The 18,804-nt window shown below is 42.0% G+C and overlaps 1 protein-coding gene across 1 annotated transcript in view; it reads right to left on the reverse strand.

The window, feature by feature from the left end:
* Positions 1–18,804, reverse strand: part of MYT1 (myelin transcription factor 1) — a 194,660-nt gene that overhangs the window by 126,351 nt on the left and 49,505 nt on the right. Inside the window, exon 2 of the mRNA XM_036750731.1 lies at positions 7,154–7,254. Coding sequence (XP_036606626.1) covers positions 7,154–7,254 — 101 coding nt within the window. The remainder of the gene's footprint in view (positions 1–7,153; positions 7,255–18,804) is intronic.

Here is an 18,804-nt window from a genome sequence, read left to right on the forward strand (position 1 = left end):
TTTCAAGTTTCAAGAAAACATCTTTCAACTGGCTATGAAATTTCTTTGTTGCAGACAAGGTACCATCTATTTTATTTAGGACATCATTAGGTCACTTAATTTACATTTCAAATTCAGTGATGTTTTTTGTGATGATGTTTCCTTCCTCTACTATATTCTCCCAATGGAAAGAGCACTGCATTGGGGTTCAGGGGACCAAGGATCAAATCTTTGCACTGCCACTGTCTATGTGACCTTGGGCAAATTACTGAGCCTCTCTGGTCCTCAGTTTCCTCATCTGTAAAATGGGGAAGTAGAATTAGAAGTCCTCTAAAGCAGTGGTATCAAATTCATAGAGAAACAGATCCTACCAGTCACATACTAAGAAAACTGCAAATTAACATCATCTATGTTGTATTGTATTTTAATTTATTTTGTTAAACATTTCCCAATTACATTTTAATCCAGTTCTCAGCACTCAGAAGTTTTGAGGGTCATTTGCCCACAGTGGTAATGAAATGGACATCTCTGCCTAAGGTCTAAATCTACGATCTTATCTGCTCCACCCCACAATGTCCCCTTTTCTGCATTCCAAAATAGTTTTTCCAGTGTTTTCCCACCTTGACCTCGATCAAAGAATTAGGGTTAGAGATCTTAAAGCTACTCAAATCTTCTATGAATAATTTTTTAGTAACAAATATTTTCTATAAGTATAATGTCTTTTGTTCCCTTATCCCTCTATAGCTGCTAAAAGAAAGCTTTGGCCCCTGGCTAGACATCCCTTCTCCAGAAAAAGGGGATGTATCTGAAAGTCTTTGCTGCCATCCCCTTCTCTTGGCTGCTATTCTATAAGCACATTGTGGCTTTCCTTAGGGCACTGCTTGCTTGCTGATTTAAATCCTCCTGACACTACACCCACAGTGAGACCAGTTTGCAACTGAATAAACTAGTAGGAGATATTTTGCTTCCTCTTTGAGCTGCAGAAAGGACACCCTTGTGTGGTGCCCTTTAATTCATAGATTGGGAGGATTTCTCCTAACATCTTGAAGTGTGAGATCACAGTAGACACCAATTTAAAAATTACAGCTGTATAATAAACGCCCGAATGAAGCTGCTCTGTCAGTTGTCATTTGTTAAAACTAACAGCACAAATGCATTGTTTAGCCATCCCAATGATCTTTGACAGTTGTTACTGTTATTCAGCCATGTCCAACTCTTTGTGACTCCATTTGGAGTTTTTTTGGCAAAGAACCGGGACTCCAACTCCTTTCATAGATGAAGAAACTGAGGCAAATAGCGGTAAGTGACTTGCCCAGGGCCACACATAGCTAGTAAGTGTTTCAGTAAGATGAGTCTTCTCTGGTGCTCTATCCACTGCACCACCTTGGTGTGACAATAGCACCGTAACATTTTAGGCAAATGGCCAGGCAGCAATATAAGTGAAAAAGATCTGGGAAGGGGGTGGTATTAATGGATTGTAAGCTAAATGCAAGTTAACCATGTGATATAGAAGTCCTCAAAAGCTAGTATGCTCTTGGGCTTCACTGATAGAGGAGTAAAGGGGGTGACAGCCCTTTGTACTCTGTCTTGGTCAGACTGCTCCTGGGGTATTATGTTAAGTCCTAGGTACTGCACTTTAGAAAGACTATTGACAAGGTAGAATGCAATGAATATGATTAGTAGACTAGAAATTGGGTTCCATATGGATTATTTGAAGGAACTAGGGATGTTTATCCTGGAGTAGACCTAAAGGGTCATGATAACTATCATCAAATAACTAAAGGAACAAGGATTAAAATTTGTTCTCCTTGGCTCCAGGAAACTAGAAGCCATGGGGAGAAATTTAAGAGAAGCAGATATTGACTTGATATAAGAGAAAACTTTCTAATATGTCAATTCAGTTCAACAGACACTAAATATCTACTACACACACAGCACCATCCCAGGAACTGGGATACAGAGACCAAAATGGAAAATAGCCCTTTTTCTCAAGGTGCTTACATTCTGATGGTGGACGCAACTTGAAGAATGGATAAGTATCCAAGTGTAGGGGGGAGAGAGTTAATGAACAAACAGGGAGCCAGATAAAGCTCTCCATGTGTGGTAGCTTAAGCCAAGGCTAATGTTTAGCTAAGGGTGCTGCTAAGAGTTGATTGTGAAGAAGGAGGGCATTGCAGGCATGAGAGATAATCAGCATGAAAGAAGAGTTGGATGATAGAATGTAGAATTTAAGAATAGCTAGTAGGTCATTTTGACTGAAATGTGGATTAAATCAGGGTAATAAGAAATAAGATTGGAAAGGTGGGCAGGAGCCAGATTGTGGAGAGGTTTAAATGTCAGGTTGACAAATTTGTTGTTTATTCTAGAGGACACAGGGATCCAATGAAGATTTTTGAGCAGAGGAGTGACATGGTCAGAATTGTGCTTTTAGGAAGATTATTTTAGCAGTTTTATTGAAGGTAGACTGTAATCAGGGGTCTGTTGGTAAATGTTTAACAACCAGCTCTAGGAAGGGGGGTAGCATGTAGCATGACATCCTTTTAAGTTTAATCATCATTAACATTTTCACCATCATTTTGTTAAGCCTAAACAATCAACAATAAATCAAACCCTGATTTGTAGTGTTTGCAGATTTCTAAGGTATAATTGTTCACATTGAAAATCTAACAATTAGGCTCTTGAGAGATTGTTTAAGATGGCACCAACAAACCCCTAACTGATGGAGGACAGCCAGCAATCAGGATTCTATTGTATCAGGCCACAGGTGACAAGGAGCTGAACTAGACTGGCGGCAATGTAAGTGGAGAGAGGAGGAACTGTAAGAGACAACATGGAGATAGAACCTATAGGTCTTGGCAATTTATTTAATGTAGGGAGAGGAGGGAGGACTTGGGAAAGGAAAGCATCAAGGTGGTGAACCTGGATTACTTTATAAAAGTGGAATGAGTTGCTCTCTGTCATGGGAGGTCTTTAGGAGGAAGCTGGATGACTACTCATTGGGGATATTGTAGAGATTTTTGTTCATGTATGGATTAGACTAGACCACCTGTAATATCAATTAAGTTGGGTGTCTTACTAGGTGCTAAACTCCAGGCCCAAACCCTTATCTACTAGGTGCTAAGCCTATGTGGGCGTGAAGCCCTCAGGGTCCTAAGGGGAGTTGCTGAGACCAGAGCCAATAGTAGGAGCCTAAGTTCTGGTCACTCAGGTGATGTTTGATGATGGCTAAAGAGTGTATAAAAAGAGAGAGCAGAGATATTTGAGGAGGGCTCTTACTCTTGAAGGTGTGTTGATGCGGAGACTCTGGGCAGCTGTAGTTAAGAGCCCCCAGCTTGTAAACCTGGATGTTGGGACTTTGTTAAACCCTGGTAACTATGCACTGAGATTTGAATCAGACAAGGTCTGTCTGTTGATGTTTGTAATTTGTTTGTATTTGCTCTGAAGTTCAGGGTGCTGGCTTTTTCCTCTAAACTAAGTGAATGATATTTGCATTGTTTGATTAAATTGAGATTGTTAACCCCTTAAGGTTGCTTTCCTTAGTAAAGCAAATCAAAAGAACCTGTGTTGGCACCCTTCTGTGTGCTGGCTGTTGTTGGTTTTACACAGCCACAGTAGCTGCTAGCAAGATTGTTGTAACACCACCTCGGAGATGCCTTCTAGCTGAGATTCTGTGAAGTACCACATAACAGGAAGTCTGCTCCCCACTATCACACCCCCCAAATACCCCTCCATCCCTTGAGCCCCCTCAGCTGGAGCAACTGAACTGTCAAGGTCAGAACTACTGCCTTGCCAGAGCCTCCTTTTCTGGGTTTGGAACCTTTTTCTCAGTGGGTATTTATAAAATCAGGAGAGAACCTACAGCCTCACCCCCCCCAAAAAAAATTACCACCTCATGGTTAAACCTCTGATGTCCTCTCTGAACTTGAATAGACTTCTACCTAGATAAAGACATACAGTACAACTCTGAACCCTTCTAGACTGGCAGCACCTGCTGAAGCTTGAGCTCCAGTGGTATGATCTTTGGCCACCCAGGATCACTTCCATGCCAAGATGAGGCTTTGGGGGGGAACTTCAGTGGAAGCAACCCTGGGTTTCATCTAGCACCTCCATCATCAAAGGAGATGAAGTTAACCTGGCAACACTTGTTCTTGATCAGTACTAGAGGCAGCTAGGTGGCACAGTGGATAGTGCCCTGAGCCTGGAGTTTTGACTTCCAGGATGGAAGATATGGAATCAGTTCAGCCCATGGACAGGAGCAGACACTATAAAATGAGTTCTCTTCCAACACTGTAATTCAATGACTCTACTTTGGCTTCTTAGGAAATGATCTAAATTTCTCATTCAAATATTTTATTCTCAGAGGTTAAAAAAGCCTTAATTATTTTCTGGTGATTCCTATTCCATTCCCCTTAAGCATGTGTATTTTAAAAAACCTCCCTAAGCATTATGCTCAATCTCCCCAATCACCAAAGCCACTTTGCTGTTTTTAAGTGGCAATTGGCCCCCATTCCCATTCCTTCTCAAACAGTTCTTTCCCAAAGTGAATGTCTAAGCTAAAGCAATGGGTCGCTTTGTGCAACACTCCATCAGTCAATGGGTATTTATTAAGCACCTACTATTTTCAAAGTATGATTTGTATTCATCTCTTGGCAATATCATTGACCTGTCTTTTGCAAGTAGAAATTCTCCTCAGGGGAATTAGTCTTTTTCTTCTCTTTGGCAATATCTCTTTCCCCCTTTTTCTTACCATTCCACCCCACCTTACACAAGGGAAAGGGGTCAATCCTAGAAGAAACCAAGCCTGTTTTGAAAATGAAAGTCAAATGCTTCCTGTTGGCAAGAAGAACCCTATTAAGGCAATGGTTTTTGAGCACTGAGGAAAGTAGTGATCATAGCCTCATATGGAAGGAAGGAAACAAGCATTTATTAAGTGCCTACTATGTGCCAGACACTATGCTAAGTGTTTTACAAATATCTCATTTGTTCCTTTCAGTGCTAATGTTATCCCCATTTTACAGTCAAGGAAACTGAGTCAGACAGCAGTAAAATGACTGGGATTGTGTGGTTGGTGGTGGGATTTGAATTCAGGTCTTACTGACTCCAGGCCCAGGGCTCTATCTACTGTGCCCCCTAGCTATCTGCAGGTTGATCAAAAACAAGTGTTAGCAGGTTAACTCATTTCCTTTGATGAAGTCACCTTTGTGGCCAGTAGCTACACACTGGAGCTCAAGCTTTGGCAGGGGCTGCCAGTCCAGAAGGGCTGAGGGATGTACAGTGTGTCTTCATCTAGATAGAAGCCTATTCAAGTTCAGAAAGGACATCAAAGGATTAGCCACAAATTGATAATTTGGGAGGTTTTTGGAGGTGGGGAGGGATTGAGAGAATGGAGGAGGCCTTAGCAAACCAATAAACTGTCTCTTCAGGTGTGGAGAGATTTGTCTGCATCTAGAGAGGAAACACTTCTGCTGAATAAATCACGTTTCCTTCAAGTATAGAATCAAGTACCAAAGTGAGGGGAGGCAGCTAGGTGGCGCAGTGGACTTGGAATCAGGAAGGTCATCATCCTGAGTTCAAATCTGACCTCAGATGCTTATTAGCTATGTGACCCTGGGCAAGTCACTTACCCCGTTTGGCTCAGTTCTTCATCTGTAAAATGAGCTGGAGAAGGAAATGGCAAACCACTCCAGTGTCTTTGCCAAGAAAACCCCAAATAAGGTCACAGAGAGTCAGACACAACTGAAATGACTGAACAACAACAAACCAAAGCAGTGAGAGCTGTTTGTGAACCGTGGAGATAAAGAATTAAAGGATGTTTCACTGGCAGACCTGGGAAAGGCATCGATCAGACATCTCAGTTCACGTAAGCAAAGACAGAGGTAGACGTATCACCTACATATTGGAAAGCCCCGCTTTACCCTGAGATTTTGAATTCTGTGGGTGCCCCTGAACTAGACTTCCACAAGGAAAGCCAGGAAGTCCTTGGGGATGTAATCTCAGGAAATAAAACACAACCAAGCCTGGGCATGAGCAGACCTTGACTCTTGCTGCCATTGAATACTTTTCTCCATTGAGGAGAGAACAAGAGAAAATAGGTACATCCTATGGCCCGAGGATCTCAGATCTAGCAAGAAATTCTTTTGTTTCCTGGGTCAAGAAGGCTACAGCAAAGTTCACAGCATGTTGTGTGGGTCTCTTATAGCTGAATTATGGAGAATCATGGGATAATGGAATTAGAAGTAGAAGGGACCACAGAGGCTATCTACTCTAGCTCTCTCATTTTACAGATAAAGAAACACTGCCCAAAGAGATAAAGTGACTTGCCCAAGGTCATAAAGATAGTTTAAGTGTCAAAAGCAGGATTTGAAGTCACAATGATTGGACAGATGTGCAGACATGGTTATGTCTGATGCTGAAATCTGCATCACTGGTGGGAGGGGGGAAGATGATGACGATAGCTAGTGTTTATATAGTGCCTTAAGTTTTACAAATAGTTGGGGCTGAGAGTGGCTGAGAGTCCTACAGCTAGTAGGCACAAGCCAGGAGTTGGGCTCAGGGCTTCCTGACTCTCCGCCTGTTGATCTAGTCAGTATGCCACCGAGCTGTCTCACATTGAGGACACATACTTAAAAATGGCAAAATATTAGAACAGAAGTCTCTAGGAGTGAAATTTGTCTTCAGCTGTGCAGGTTTATTAGAGGTTTGTTATACATCAGTTGTGGGTGTTTTTGTGTTTGCTAATGGAAGTTATGGGCTCTCTCTCCCTGCAGAGGTTAAAAACGGAAGGAAATGTGTTGGCATGGCTTAGGAGTGGACCCTATCTCAAGGAAAGGGGATACGCAAGATGACATCTACAAGACCTTTCTCATTCTACATGTATTTTGTGACTGAAAAACAACATGAACATGTTACTGCCAGCTACCATTTGGTATTCAAAGGTCCTCTTTTAACTTAAAAGGTACAGAACTCATGAATTGTGTCACTGCCCTTTGGTCATTCTCTGTAACACTGGGGTTATTCCCTGGCTGGACCAAAAGTGATTGTAATGGCTCCTCCATAGGAATCTGAAGGAGGACCTTGGCAGGGGACATGTTGCTCTGTGGAGGGGGCCCCAGGGAGCCTCTCTCCTGCTCAGGAGATTCTGTGATGGGCACCCCCTCCGTCTTCCTCTCCTCACCTTGCTCAGTTTGCCGGGTATGCTTTTTGGGCTCTCGCAGCTGCTGATCTTTTCTCCGTGGGTCCACCTTTGACTTAGCAGCTCACCCCGGAACTCATTTTCTGAGGGTTTAAGAAAATACAGGGTCAGGACATGAAAACAAGTCATAGGACTGCCAGCCATGCTGACTTAGTGGGGGGTTTAACTGGGTTTTCCCCCTTATTCTTCAGCATCGGTGCTAAAGCAGGGCAGGCAGCAGTGATACCTGGACCAGGCTTCCAGGAACCGGGGAAGTTCATTCATTAGGTCAGAGGTTCCTGACTAATCAGGAATTTACCAACAGAAAGGGGGGGTAAGTTCAGAAACTCTGTGGCTGGTCTGAGGCCTTGTTGCCTCCTCACAAGACCCTCTCCAGCTCTGGAGCAGGTTAACAGCAGCTCAACCCTGCCTTCAGTCAAGCCTTTCCAATTAGAGCTACAGGATCATAGACTTATACTGATATAGGACCTTATGGGTCGCCTAGTCCAACCCACTCATTTAATAAAGAAGGTGAGGCCCAGAGCCATTAAAGCAGAGCCATTATTTGAAGTCATGTCTTCAGCCTCCAAATCCAGTTTATGCCTCCTCGGGATAAGAGTTGTAGGTCCCAGGCCCACTGAATTCATCAGGGTGAGAGAGAAGCCCAACAGAGCCTTCAAATCTCCTTAGCTGGGGATATTTGTAATGCGCATTGTGGTTGAATGGAAACCACACTGGTCTTGGAGTCAGGAGACTGGGCTTATAGTCTTGGTTCTACTCACTAGCTGGATGACCTTGACCACCTCATTTTTACCACTTTGTACATCAGTGTTCTCATCTGCAAGAAAGGACTATATGGCCTCTACAGGTCCTTATGACACTAACAATCTATGATCCTAAGATTAAAAAATTAGGTCAGGAAAGGACTAGGTGAGGAGCCAGGAAGAATGATGCATATCAACAATGGCAAAAAAGGCAAATAAACCAAAAAAATTAAAAGAGGATCATGCTCCTAGGACCCTGGGAGGTTTGGATAAAAACCAAGGTGGACTCACTTTAAGACAACCCAATTTATGAAAACCCAGACCTACAAAATGAAGAAGTTAGGGGGCAATTATTCATATTACAAATAGATTCTTCACTTCAAAAGAAAGATCGATCTGGGCAATTCCTTTAAATAGGAGACTGTGGCATTTACAAAATATTAGCCTATCTATGAAATTTAGTTAACCGACAACTTTTCTGGAAACACATCTATCTAGAAAAGTGGGGTCTCATTTTAATGCTCTTAATGGCTGGGCAGGCCATTGCCTCCCTACAGTGGAGGTTTCTGAAAGTCTCCACCACCTACTTTTGAACCTTTTCTCTTTCCCTTAACTCTGTATTTCTGATTCTCTTTAGGTTAAGGCATCTGGTTAATATTTAATTCTTCACATAAATTCACACATCTGAGCAGAGGACAAGCCCATCGGGCTGGACATGACAAAGAAACACATTGTGTACCTATTCCCTGCACGTCAATCCACGTTTCCATGACAACTGGCTTGCTTCTGCAGCTTTGAAAAGGAGGTCATTAAGGAACCAACAATAAAAACAGGAAATGAATATTCCTGCGTTTTGAGCTTTCCTCTTCACCTGCCTTCCTCACCACTGCAAAGTGGGTTTGGTACCTGGGAAAGTAACCAACTTACCTAGTCCAGTGCACTGCTTCTCTGCCTGTTTATGTCTTCAGTAGTTTTTATTTCTATCACAATTCATTTGATCTGCCCGCTAGCCCACTTACATCCATGCCCCAAGTCCCCAAAGAACTCACAGTGGGACTCACAGAACAATCATCATTTGGGATGCATGGAAATGTACTTAATTGCATCAAGGATGCCTCATTCTTAATTAAGGAAGTACCGAAATGATGAAATGTCAGACTTAGTTGGCCAGAAGATTAAAGAGCAATGTTGCAAGATCATTAAATTTAAATGTCAAGAGAAGCAATGGAAGCGAAGTCTTGGCTCTATTGGAGATGACTAAGGCACGTATATAAAGCACATCAGGGCAAAGTGAATAAAGCACTGGGCTTGGATCAGGAAGTCCTGAGGTCAAATCTGGCCTCAGACACTTACTAGTTGTGTGACCCCAGGCAAGTCACTCAACCCTGTTTACCTCAGTTTCCTCATCTGTAAAATGAGCTGGAGAAGGAAATGGCAAACCATGCCAATATCTTTGCCAAGAGAAACCCAAATGGGGTCACAAGGAGTCAGACAGGACCGAAATGACTGAACAACAACAGGATACATATATGCTCATCCTTGTTTTCTTACTCTTCATCCTCATCTCTGCTATGTGCTATAGTAAGACAAACCTCATATGTTAAGTCAAAGAAGATACGGGACTTTGGCTGTGGCTCTCAGGGACTGTACTGGGGACATCAGGCCCTGAGGCTTGAGAGGAAAGAGGTAGTGAGAGGTGTTCTGCGTGAAATTATCTTATACACTGCAGCCGAGTAGCTTCTGTCTGCATCGGGGTTTGGTAGCAATCTATTAAGAGGCAAACAATGGCAGGCTGGGTTCTAGACATTAATAGCCCCCAGTAAAGCAAACAAGCAGTTTTCAGTTGTTTTCCATGAGAGTTATCCTTCAGAGCCACCAAAAAGAATCACGGGGAATTGAGGATCTCACTTCCAGTGAGTACAGAGGACTAGAAGAATTTAACAGTGATCCAGAGAAGGGGTTATGATTATACTTATGTTAGTAACAAGTAACAGCTACATATGCAAAAAATAGAGGTTATTCTCTCTACTAAAAGAGTATCCTTTGTATTCCAGAAGGAACACTTCTATAATTATACCCTCCCCCATCATCACTGACGTTTATGTAGGAAGGAAACAGGCATTAATCGAGTACATACTAAGTGCCAGACACTGTGCTAAGCTCTTTACAAATATCTCAACAACCCTGGAACATGGCTGGAATTATTATCCCCATCTTACAGACAAGGAAGCTGAAGCAGACAGAGGTAAAGTGGGTCACATGGCTAGCAAGCATCTGAGGCCAGATTTGAATTCAGTTTCTTGGTATCCACTGAGTCAACTCACTATCTCATGTAATGCTTTAAAGTTTGCAAAGAGATTTATTCTCACCCGACCCTCACAATGCCCTGTTAGATATGTAACATAAGCATCATTGTCCCCTCTTCATAGATGAGGAAGTTGAGCTATCAAGAAAAATAAAAGACTGGCAGAGTCTGAATGTAGATTGAAGCATATTGTTTTTTCACTTTGTTTTTCTTGTTTTCTTGTTTTTAGGCTGTATTTTCTTTCTCAATGTGACTAATATGGAAATATGTTTTGCATGACTGCACATGTATAACCTCTATCAAATTGCATGTCTTTTCAGTGAGAGGGGAGGGGGATAATTTGGAACTTAATTTTTTTAAATGAATGTTAAAAATTGTTCTATGTGTAATTGAAAAAAATTAAATATTAAAAAGAAAGACTGGAACAATGCTTCAAAGAGAAAACAGATTAGAAGATCAAATCATAGGGAAACATGGCTCTAGAACTAGAAGAGACTTTAGAGAGTTTCTAATCCAAACCTCTCATTTTACAGCTGAAAAAGCAGAGGTCCAAAAAAGTGAAATGACTCATCCAAGGTAATATAGGTAGTAAGTGACAGAGGCTGGTTTGGAAGCTAGGTCCTTTGACTCTAGAAATAATCTTGAAGAAAGAAAGGGGAATCTTAACTGAAGGACTGAATATGAAAGAGGTTTGAGAATTAGACCCTTTGGGAAGGAAGCCAACTCTTGTACTCCACGGAGTAAATATTGTGGATCCTTAGTTGCCTCAGGACAGGGCATTTGGTCATGGCCAGAGGAAGAAGAAATAAAGAGGTGGAGCTGAGGGTGACTGAGACAGCTATTTGTCAACCTCAGCAACAATATAAAAGTCAGTTGTCTTCCTAGGGCATGTATCTGGGACATGACAGAGATTCCTTAGATTTTTCAAACCTGATGGCCAATACCCACTTCTTCATTTAGGATAAAAAAAACAACAAATGATATGGCCATAAAGAAAGCATTATTAAAATGATGAAGTTCTAGGAAAGAAATGGAATTCCTTAGGGGAATAGGGGACATTTTCATGGTTGCTGTTTCTAAAGGGACCCCAGAAAAGACAGGCATATTTGAAGAGTGAACAGTTAGCTAATAAGAGGGTGCCTGAGGATGGGATTTGTATTTCACAGAATCATAGACTCCTATAGAGTATAAGTTCCTTGAGATCTGAATTGTTTTCTTTTTGTCATTGTACTCACAGGGCTTACACAGTGCCTGGCACTTAGTGTGTGCACTCGACGAATGCTTATGATTTCCTCGCTAAGTTTGGAGAAAATATAGATAGGACCCCATAATCTAGAATTCTGTAGGGGAAATCAGCCCAAGAGGGATAGGAAGATCTCAAGAATGGAATTCTTATAACGTAAAGTGTTTTTGTTTTGCATCAGACTTGTGATTACATCATTGAAGGGAGTCCTATTAAGGATTTTTCTTTACCAATGTAGATTAGCACCTGCAACTGAATTTAGAGTTGGTTTAAATACTGAAAGATTAAGTCATTTGTCTAGGGTCACACAGGTATGACTCAAAAGTGGGATTGGTGCTCAGGACTTCATGATTCTGAAGGTAGCTTTCTGCTCACTCTGACTTACTGCCACTAAAAATATAAAGGATCCCAATGAGGAATAAAAAGAATGTCTAAAGGTTCTGACGTGGATTCATAGGGAACTCATCAACCATAAATTTTTAAATATCCCTGTTGAAGACAGAATCAAAGCCAAGTAAGGAGGATGCATAAAAAGAATGGGAAAGCCCTTTAAGAACAGTGTCAGGAGCATGAAAAGGAAGACTAAGTTTTGGAAGAGAGTAAAAAAAAGGACTTTTAAAAAACTCCTATACTGGGGCAAGAGGAAAATCAAGGCAGGGATAAGATCCTGCTCCAATAAAATGTTGGCAAAGGCCAAACGAGAAAAAGGTAGAACTACTAAAACCTATCTGAAGTTAAAATCCAATATATGAGAGAAGGTAATACAGTCCTTAACCACCCTCAGTGAATAGAAATCACAGTATCATAAAATCACAAAATTTGAGAGCTGGCTAACCATTTGTCAGGGATGTCATAGAGGTTCAGATTCAGGGTGGACGTAATGATTTTTGAAGCCCCCTTCAATATGGACATTGCATAATTATCAGCACTAAGTGGCATTTCTGAAACACCTGTCTAAATGAATGATAAGTGGAAGATCAGATAGCAAAGCAGTGCAGCGCATAGAGCATTGGGCCTAGAGTCAGAAAGACCTGAGTTCAAATCCTGCCTTAGACACTAGCTGTATGAATCTGGGTAACTCACTGTGTATGTCTGTCTCAGTTTTCTCAACTATAAAATGTAGCCAACAATAGCGCCTGCCTCCCAGGGTTATTATGAGGATGAAATGAGATAATATTTGTCAAGCTCTTAGTATAACACAGCACAAAGGAGGCACTATATAAATGTTAATACTAAGATAGCCTCCTGGGTATTTAACAACAACATGGGCACAGACAAACTTAGAGGAGAAGGAATCAATTCGATTCAATAAACCCCTAGGAACCATCCAGAAGAAGACACCATGTCATGAGGATGAAATAACAGAGATGGGACTGATGAGCTACTATTTACTCTGTACAAATGCTTGAGGGAGAATGAAGCGCAAATATTTGTACTTTGCTGAAAGGCCGAGTTTATTCTAGATGGTAGCTACATGGCACAGTGACTTGGAATCAGGAAGACCTGAGTTCAAATCTTGCCTTGAATAGTTACTTAGCTATGTGACTCTGGACAAGTCACTTGACTTTTCAGCCTGTTTTCCCAATAATAACACCAACCTCGAAGGATTGTCACGAGGATCAAATGAGATAGCATATACAAGGTGATTTGAAAACCATGAAACATGATATAAATGCTGGCTATTATAATCATTGTTTACAGAGTCTCTGTGAAGGAGGGAAAGAAGGGATTCAGCAAATACAGGGAAGAGATAATGAAGACTAGTAGCTAGGCAGATGGGATAGTCTATCTTTAAAGAATGGGATGTTACAGGATGAGAAGTCCACAGGGACCCACTGAGACTCAGAAAATAACTTACATGAAGGGCCTTGGAATCCTCCTTGAAAACAGGCAACATTGGTTAAAAAAAAGACCCCTGGAAAGGTCCAGGTTCCATAGGCTGAGATGAAGCCACAGCTGAGACTGGCCGGGAAGTCACAGCTGGGTCTGGCTGAGAAGTCACAGCTGAGACTGGCCGGGAAGTCACAGCTGGGTCTGGCTGGGAAGTCGCAACAGGGACTGGCTGGAAAACCACAACTGTGTCTGGCCAGGAAGTCAACAGCACGGATTTAATTTCTTTTTTATATCTCAGTAAAGAATATGGTCATCAAAGCTGTACACTGGCTTTATTGGAAAGGCCAAATGGAAATATTTTATTTCCATGATAAATGTGAAATTGTAAATGTTGATGATCATAGCAAAAATGCTGTAAGGAAGAGCATAAGAATTATCCACTAGACTAGGCACCTCCTTCCCATCCCTCCCCAACTCTATCTGACAAAGGGAGCAGGCTCTGATAGGAAGCTGTGTCTTCTCATATCATGTTTGGAAGTTACTGGTGTTTTCTTTAGTGACTTCTTATAGACTCATCATCAGGGAATGCGCCCTTCTGAGATACCATTTATGCTTCTATCCTTTGTCACCCCATCATGATAACAGGCTCTCCCATTTATTTCTGAAGCAAACTTCAGTTTTCCATTGGTGAGAATGAGCCCACATCTCATGATTCTATCCAGCCACAGAAGCTGGTTGTTAACCTATTGTCTCTATAGCCACCCTCCCGTGAGTTCAATAACTAAAATCTTACCAAAAAAACCATTTCCTACCTCCCTAATTATTTTTATTTTCATTGCCTCTTCTTTCCCATTTGGTCAATTCATCCCATTCTAGCTCTGGGAGATATGGATTATTTCTGTTTTCAGATCTTGCACACCTGCTCAGACAATGTGCTTAAAAACCCTGAAGCCCACCTCTCTCTGCTTTGACATTCCAAATTCTGCATGGCCTGTCATGGCCCAAAGGTCTCCAATCAGAGCATTCAAATGAAAGGCTCACATTTTTACAAGCTCCACAACCACTGGGAAAGAGGTTCAGGCAGTCATTCAAAGAAAAGAATACTGAAAATCTAGATGCACTTCTGTGAAAATATCAGCCTGATGTAATGGGTAGAGGGCTTGCCTTAGAGTCAAGAAAACCTGAATTCAAATCTTGTCTCTGATGCAAGTTCACTATGTGATCATGGATAAATCACTTAACCTGTCAGAGCCTCAGGCAACTCTCTACAACTAAGTTAATGAAGAATTTCTGATGTATGGTAACAGAGTGAGTTTCCTCACTGAGGGTTCCTTATGAAATCACTGATGCAGCTATTCCTCCACCTCCAACACACACACACACACACACACACACACACACACACACACACACACACACACACATATGAAAACAGTGTTCTTCCATAGTCTGTGTGCTGTGGTAATACCAAAAGAGACTAAGTGAAGCCTTACCAAGGAACATTTTCTGTGCTAGAATTCGGTCCAACTGAAGGTTTCTTATAAACACCCTGCACTTGAAATCTGGGAATTCAAAATATATTCTACCTCCCAGAAGTGGGACTCATTTTTGGCACTTTGCTGAAAATGGATCAATCATAGAACACTGGAGGACTTCTGAGATCATCTAATCTTGGGATGCTTCCCCTTGTTTGTGTCTTAGATCCCTTTGACAGTCTGGTAAAGCCTATGGCCATCTTCTCAGCTTAAGGTTTTGAATGCATAAATAAAATACGTAGGATTACAAAGGAAACCAAAGATAGTGAAAATCAAGTTGAATTTTTCCCATCCAAATTAATAGGGTCCCCTGAAATCTATTTGCAGACATCTTGCAGATCCTTGGACCTGAGGTTAAGGACCCTTGATCTAGTCCAGGGGTGAGGAACCTGTGGCCTCGAGGCCACATGTAGCCTTCTAGGTCCTTGGGTGCAACCTTTCGACTGAATCCAAGTTTTACAGAACAAATCCTTTTATTAAGGAGATTTGTTCTATGAAGTTTGGATTCGGTCAAAGGGCCACAACTTGACTACCTAGAAGGCCACATGTGACCTCAAGGTCACAGATTCCCCACTCCTGATCTAGCCCAAGGAAAGTAGATTTCTTCCTCTCTTAAAATGAGAATATGGTTCTACAATCTGCTCTCTGATAGCCCCCAGAAATAACAGTCCTAATAGCCAGGAGAAATGTACAAAACATTACATATAAACAATTGCATAACCAAAACTCACTGAAATATTTCGTACGACTACTTTGGTCAATATGTGGAAAATAGTCTGGACCTGGAATCAAGAAGGACAAAGCTCAAAATCTGCCTCAGACACTTAATAACTGTGATCCTGGGCAAGTCACTTGATTCTGTCTTCCTTGGCTTCCTCGTCTGTAAAATGGGGATCATAATGGCATCTACCTCCCAGGGTTGTTATGAGGATAAAATGAAATTAAAGCTGTAATGAGCTCTGCAAACCATAAAGCTCTATATGAAGGCTAGTTCTTATTATTGTTATTTTATTATGACAACCATATCGCTTTTATCCTGAATGTACCTTTGCAAATATCATCCCAACTTAAGAACCTGAAAATAACAATTGGGGCATCTAGGTCAACTCATACTTCTGCAAAAAGCCTCCCTATGTTTTTTCTGAAAAGTGGTCATCCAGCCTCCACTTGAAAATCCATTGCGGGGGGGGGGGGGGGGGCGGGGGGGAGACCTGCTAACTCCTAAGGCAATTGGCTCAGCATTGAATGACTCTAGCCATTGGAGAGCTTTTCCTAACATGTTATCTAAGTCTTCCTCTGCCTCTCCACTTCCCTCCCATTGTTCCTAGCTCTGCCCTTTGGGATAAAGTGGAACAAATGTAATCCTTCTTCCACGTGGTAGCATTGCAAATATAGCTATTATAGCTTCTCTAAATCCTCTCTCCTACAGGTAAAACTTGCCGTGTTTCTTCAAATGATTTTATTCCATTTAATTCAATGCATCAAACATAGTGTGTGCTATATTCAAAAAACTATGCTACGCAGTGGGACTTGAAGGTTGGTTTGCTTCTTTGATGAGACAGTTCTAGCCCCTAAAGGAACTTACATTCTAATGGGGATGGGAGGGGAACATGGCATGCATGCAGATAACCATACAAGAATGTGGGGTCTGATGGGGGCAAAGACAGAGCCAGGCAAAGTGTCCTAGGGAAATCTGAGGATGGAAGTAGAGCACATTTTCAGCTGGAGGACTAGGAGAGTTTTTAGGAAGGGAGTCATGCTCAAACTGAACCTTAAAGGGAGGTAAAAATTTTGAAAGGCAAACATGAGGAGAGAATGAATTTTAGACATGAGGGACAGTCTGGGCAAATACTTGGAGGTAGGAAGCTGCTTGTTTCCAATTAGAATGTGAGCTCCTTGAGAACAGAGACTGTTCCAATTTTTCTTTTTTATCTCCAGAACTTAGCACGGTGCTTGGCATATAGTAAATGCTTACTTAATACAACAGAGACAGCTCGGTGGCAACATAGAACACAGAGCACTGGGTCTAGATGGAAAGATCTGAGTTCAAATCCAGCTTCAGACACCTGCTAGCTATGTGACCCTGGGTAAGTTATTTAAGTTCTGTTTGCCTCAGTTTCCTCAGTGGTAAAATGAGAATAATAATGATACCTAACTTACAAGGTTGTTGTGAGGATCAAATGAGATAATATTAGTAAAAAGTGCACACATTAGGTGCCATATAAATGCTTAACCCGTTACACTTCCCTTATAAATGATTTTCATTCATTCATTTGAAAACCTTAAAGCACTATATACTGTCAGTTGTTGTCATGCATTAACAGAGGTGGTTTTCCTTACCATGTGTTCTCTATGTCAATTAAATCACACACATACAAAAAGGGGGGATCTGGAGAAAATAGGGAGCACCAGAAGGTTTGTGAGTAGGGGAAGAAACAATCAGACTTGTGCCTCAGCAAGATTACTTTGACAATTGGGTGAACGATGCTCTGTGGTATGAGTGATTCAAAGGGCAACAGAGGGATGATGGATAATGGGCAAAAATGATTACAAATGACGACCCCTTGAGTCATCTTTGGAAACGGAAGTGGAAGAAGCGGCATCATGATAATTACTCACTTATATAGAGCTTTAAGGTTTAAAGGGTGATTTCAATACCTGGTATGATTTGATCCTTAAAATAACCCTGGGAGAAAGGTACTTTTATTATCTCCATTTTACAGACTAGGAAACTGAGGCACCAAGGTGCAAAAAGGTTAAGCGACTTGCCCAGTCGCCTGTGCTAATAACCTGTGTCCTTCTTGATGTGCTCCTCACAGGCACTTGGTCCACTTTGTTGTCAGGAATTGTCATTTTGGACATCTCTCATGTCCTTTATCTTTTCTTTACTCACACGGCTGCCAGGCTGGTGTAGGCTCTCATCCCTTCTCATCTGGACTCTTGGCATAGCCTTCGGGTGGTCCCCCTTCCTCAAGTCTCTGCCTTCTCCACTCCACTTGCCACTCATCTACCTAAGTCCTGTCTTTAAGCACAGATCCAGCTCCCTGCCCCAATAAACTCCAGGGGCTCCCTTTTACCTCCAAGGTCAGATGTAAAACATTCTCTGGCATTTAAGACCCTTCACAAGCAGTCCTGTTCTTACATTTTACCCCCCTCAAGGCTCTCTGTGACGCACAAGAACGGCCTGTTGGTCGCGCTCCTGCCCACACAACTTTTCCCTGGCTGTTTCTGCTATCTGGAATTTTCTCCCTCCTTACCTCTCAGCTTCTTTCAATACTCAGCCAGAACCCCCAATTCTTTCCATCCCTTCCTCTCTTGCCTTCCCTCTGAGACTGCCTTTTATTCAAACTATGTCTCTTCTGGGGCCCTCTAGGTGGTGCTGTAGCGTACAGAGTGCTGGGCCTAGAGTCAGGACGACTCCTCTTCCTGAGTTCAAATCTAGCCTCAAACACCTACTAGCTGTGTGACCCTGGGCAAGTCACTTAGCCCTGTTTGCTTCAGTTTCCTCATCTGTAAAATGATCTGGAGAAGGAAATGGCAAAGCACTCCAGTATCTTTGCCAAGAAAACCCCAAATGGGGTCACGAAGTGTCGGACACAACTGAAAATGTCTGAACAGCAATAGCAACAAAATACATCTTCTACGTATCTAATTACTCACATGTGTCTCCCCCTCTGGAATATGAAATCCTTGAGAGCAGGGATGGAGTTTTTGTCTTTCTTTGTATTCCCAGCACTTAGCACAGAGCCTTGCACACGGTGAGGGCTTACTAAGCACTCGTTTACTGTCTACCACACAGAGAGTGAGTTCGAGGAAGGATTTGAAGCCAGGTGGTCTTGCCTCCCACACTAGCGCTCTGTGTTATCTCACATCTATACCAGTGACTCGAAGAGATGGTGTCCTGGTTATGTAGCAAGAACAGGGAATAATAAACGGACAGCTTATGAAGGAAGATGCTATCCACCTCCAGAGAA

This window comes from Trichosurus vulpecula, chromosome 3, assembly GCF_011100635.1.
Source record: "Trichosurus vulpecula isolate mTriVul1 chromosome 3, mTriVul1.pri, whole genome shotgun sequence".
NCBI classification, from domain to species: Eukaryota; Metazoa; Chordata; class Mammalia; order Diprotodontia; family Phalangeridae; genus Trichosurus; species Trichosurus vulpecula.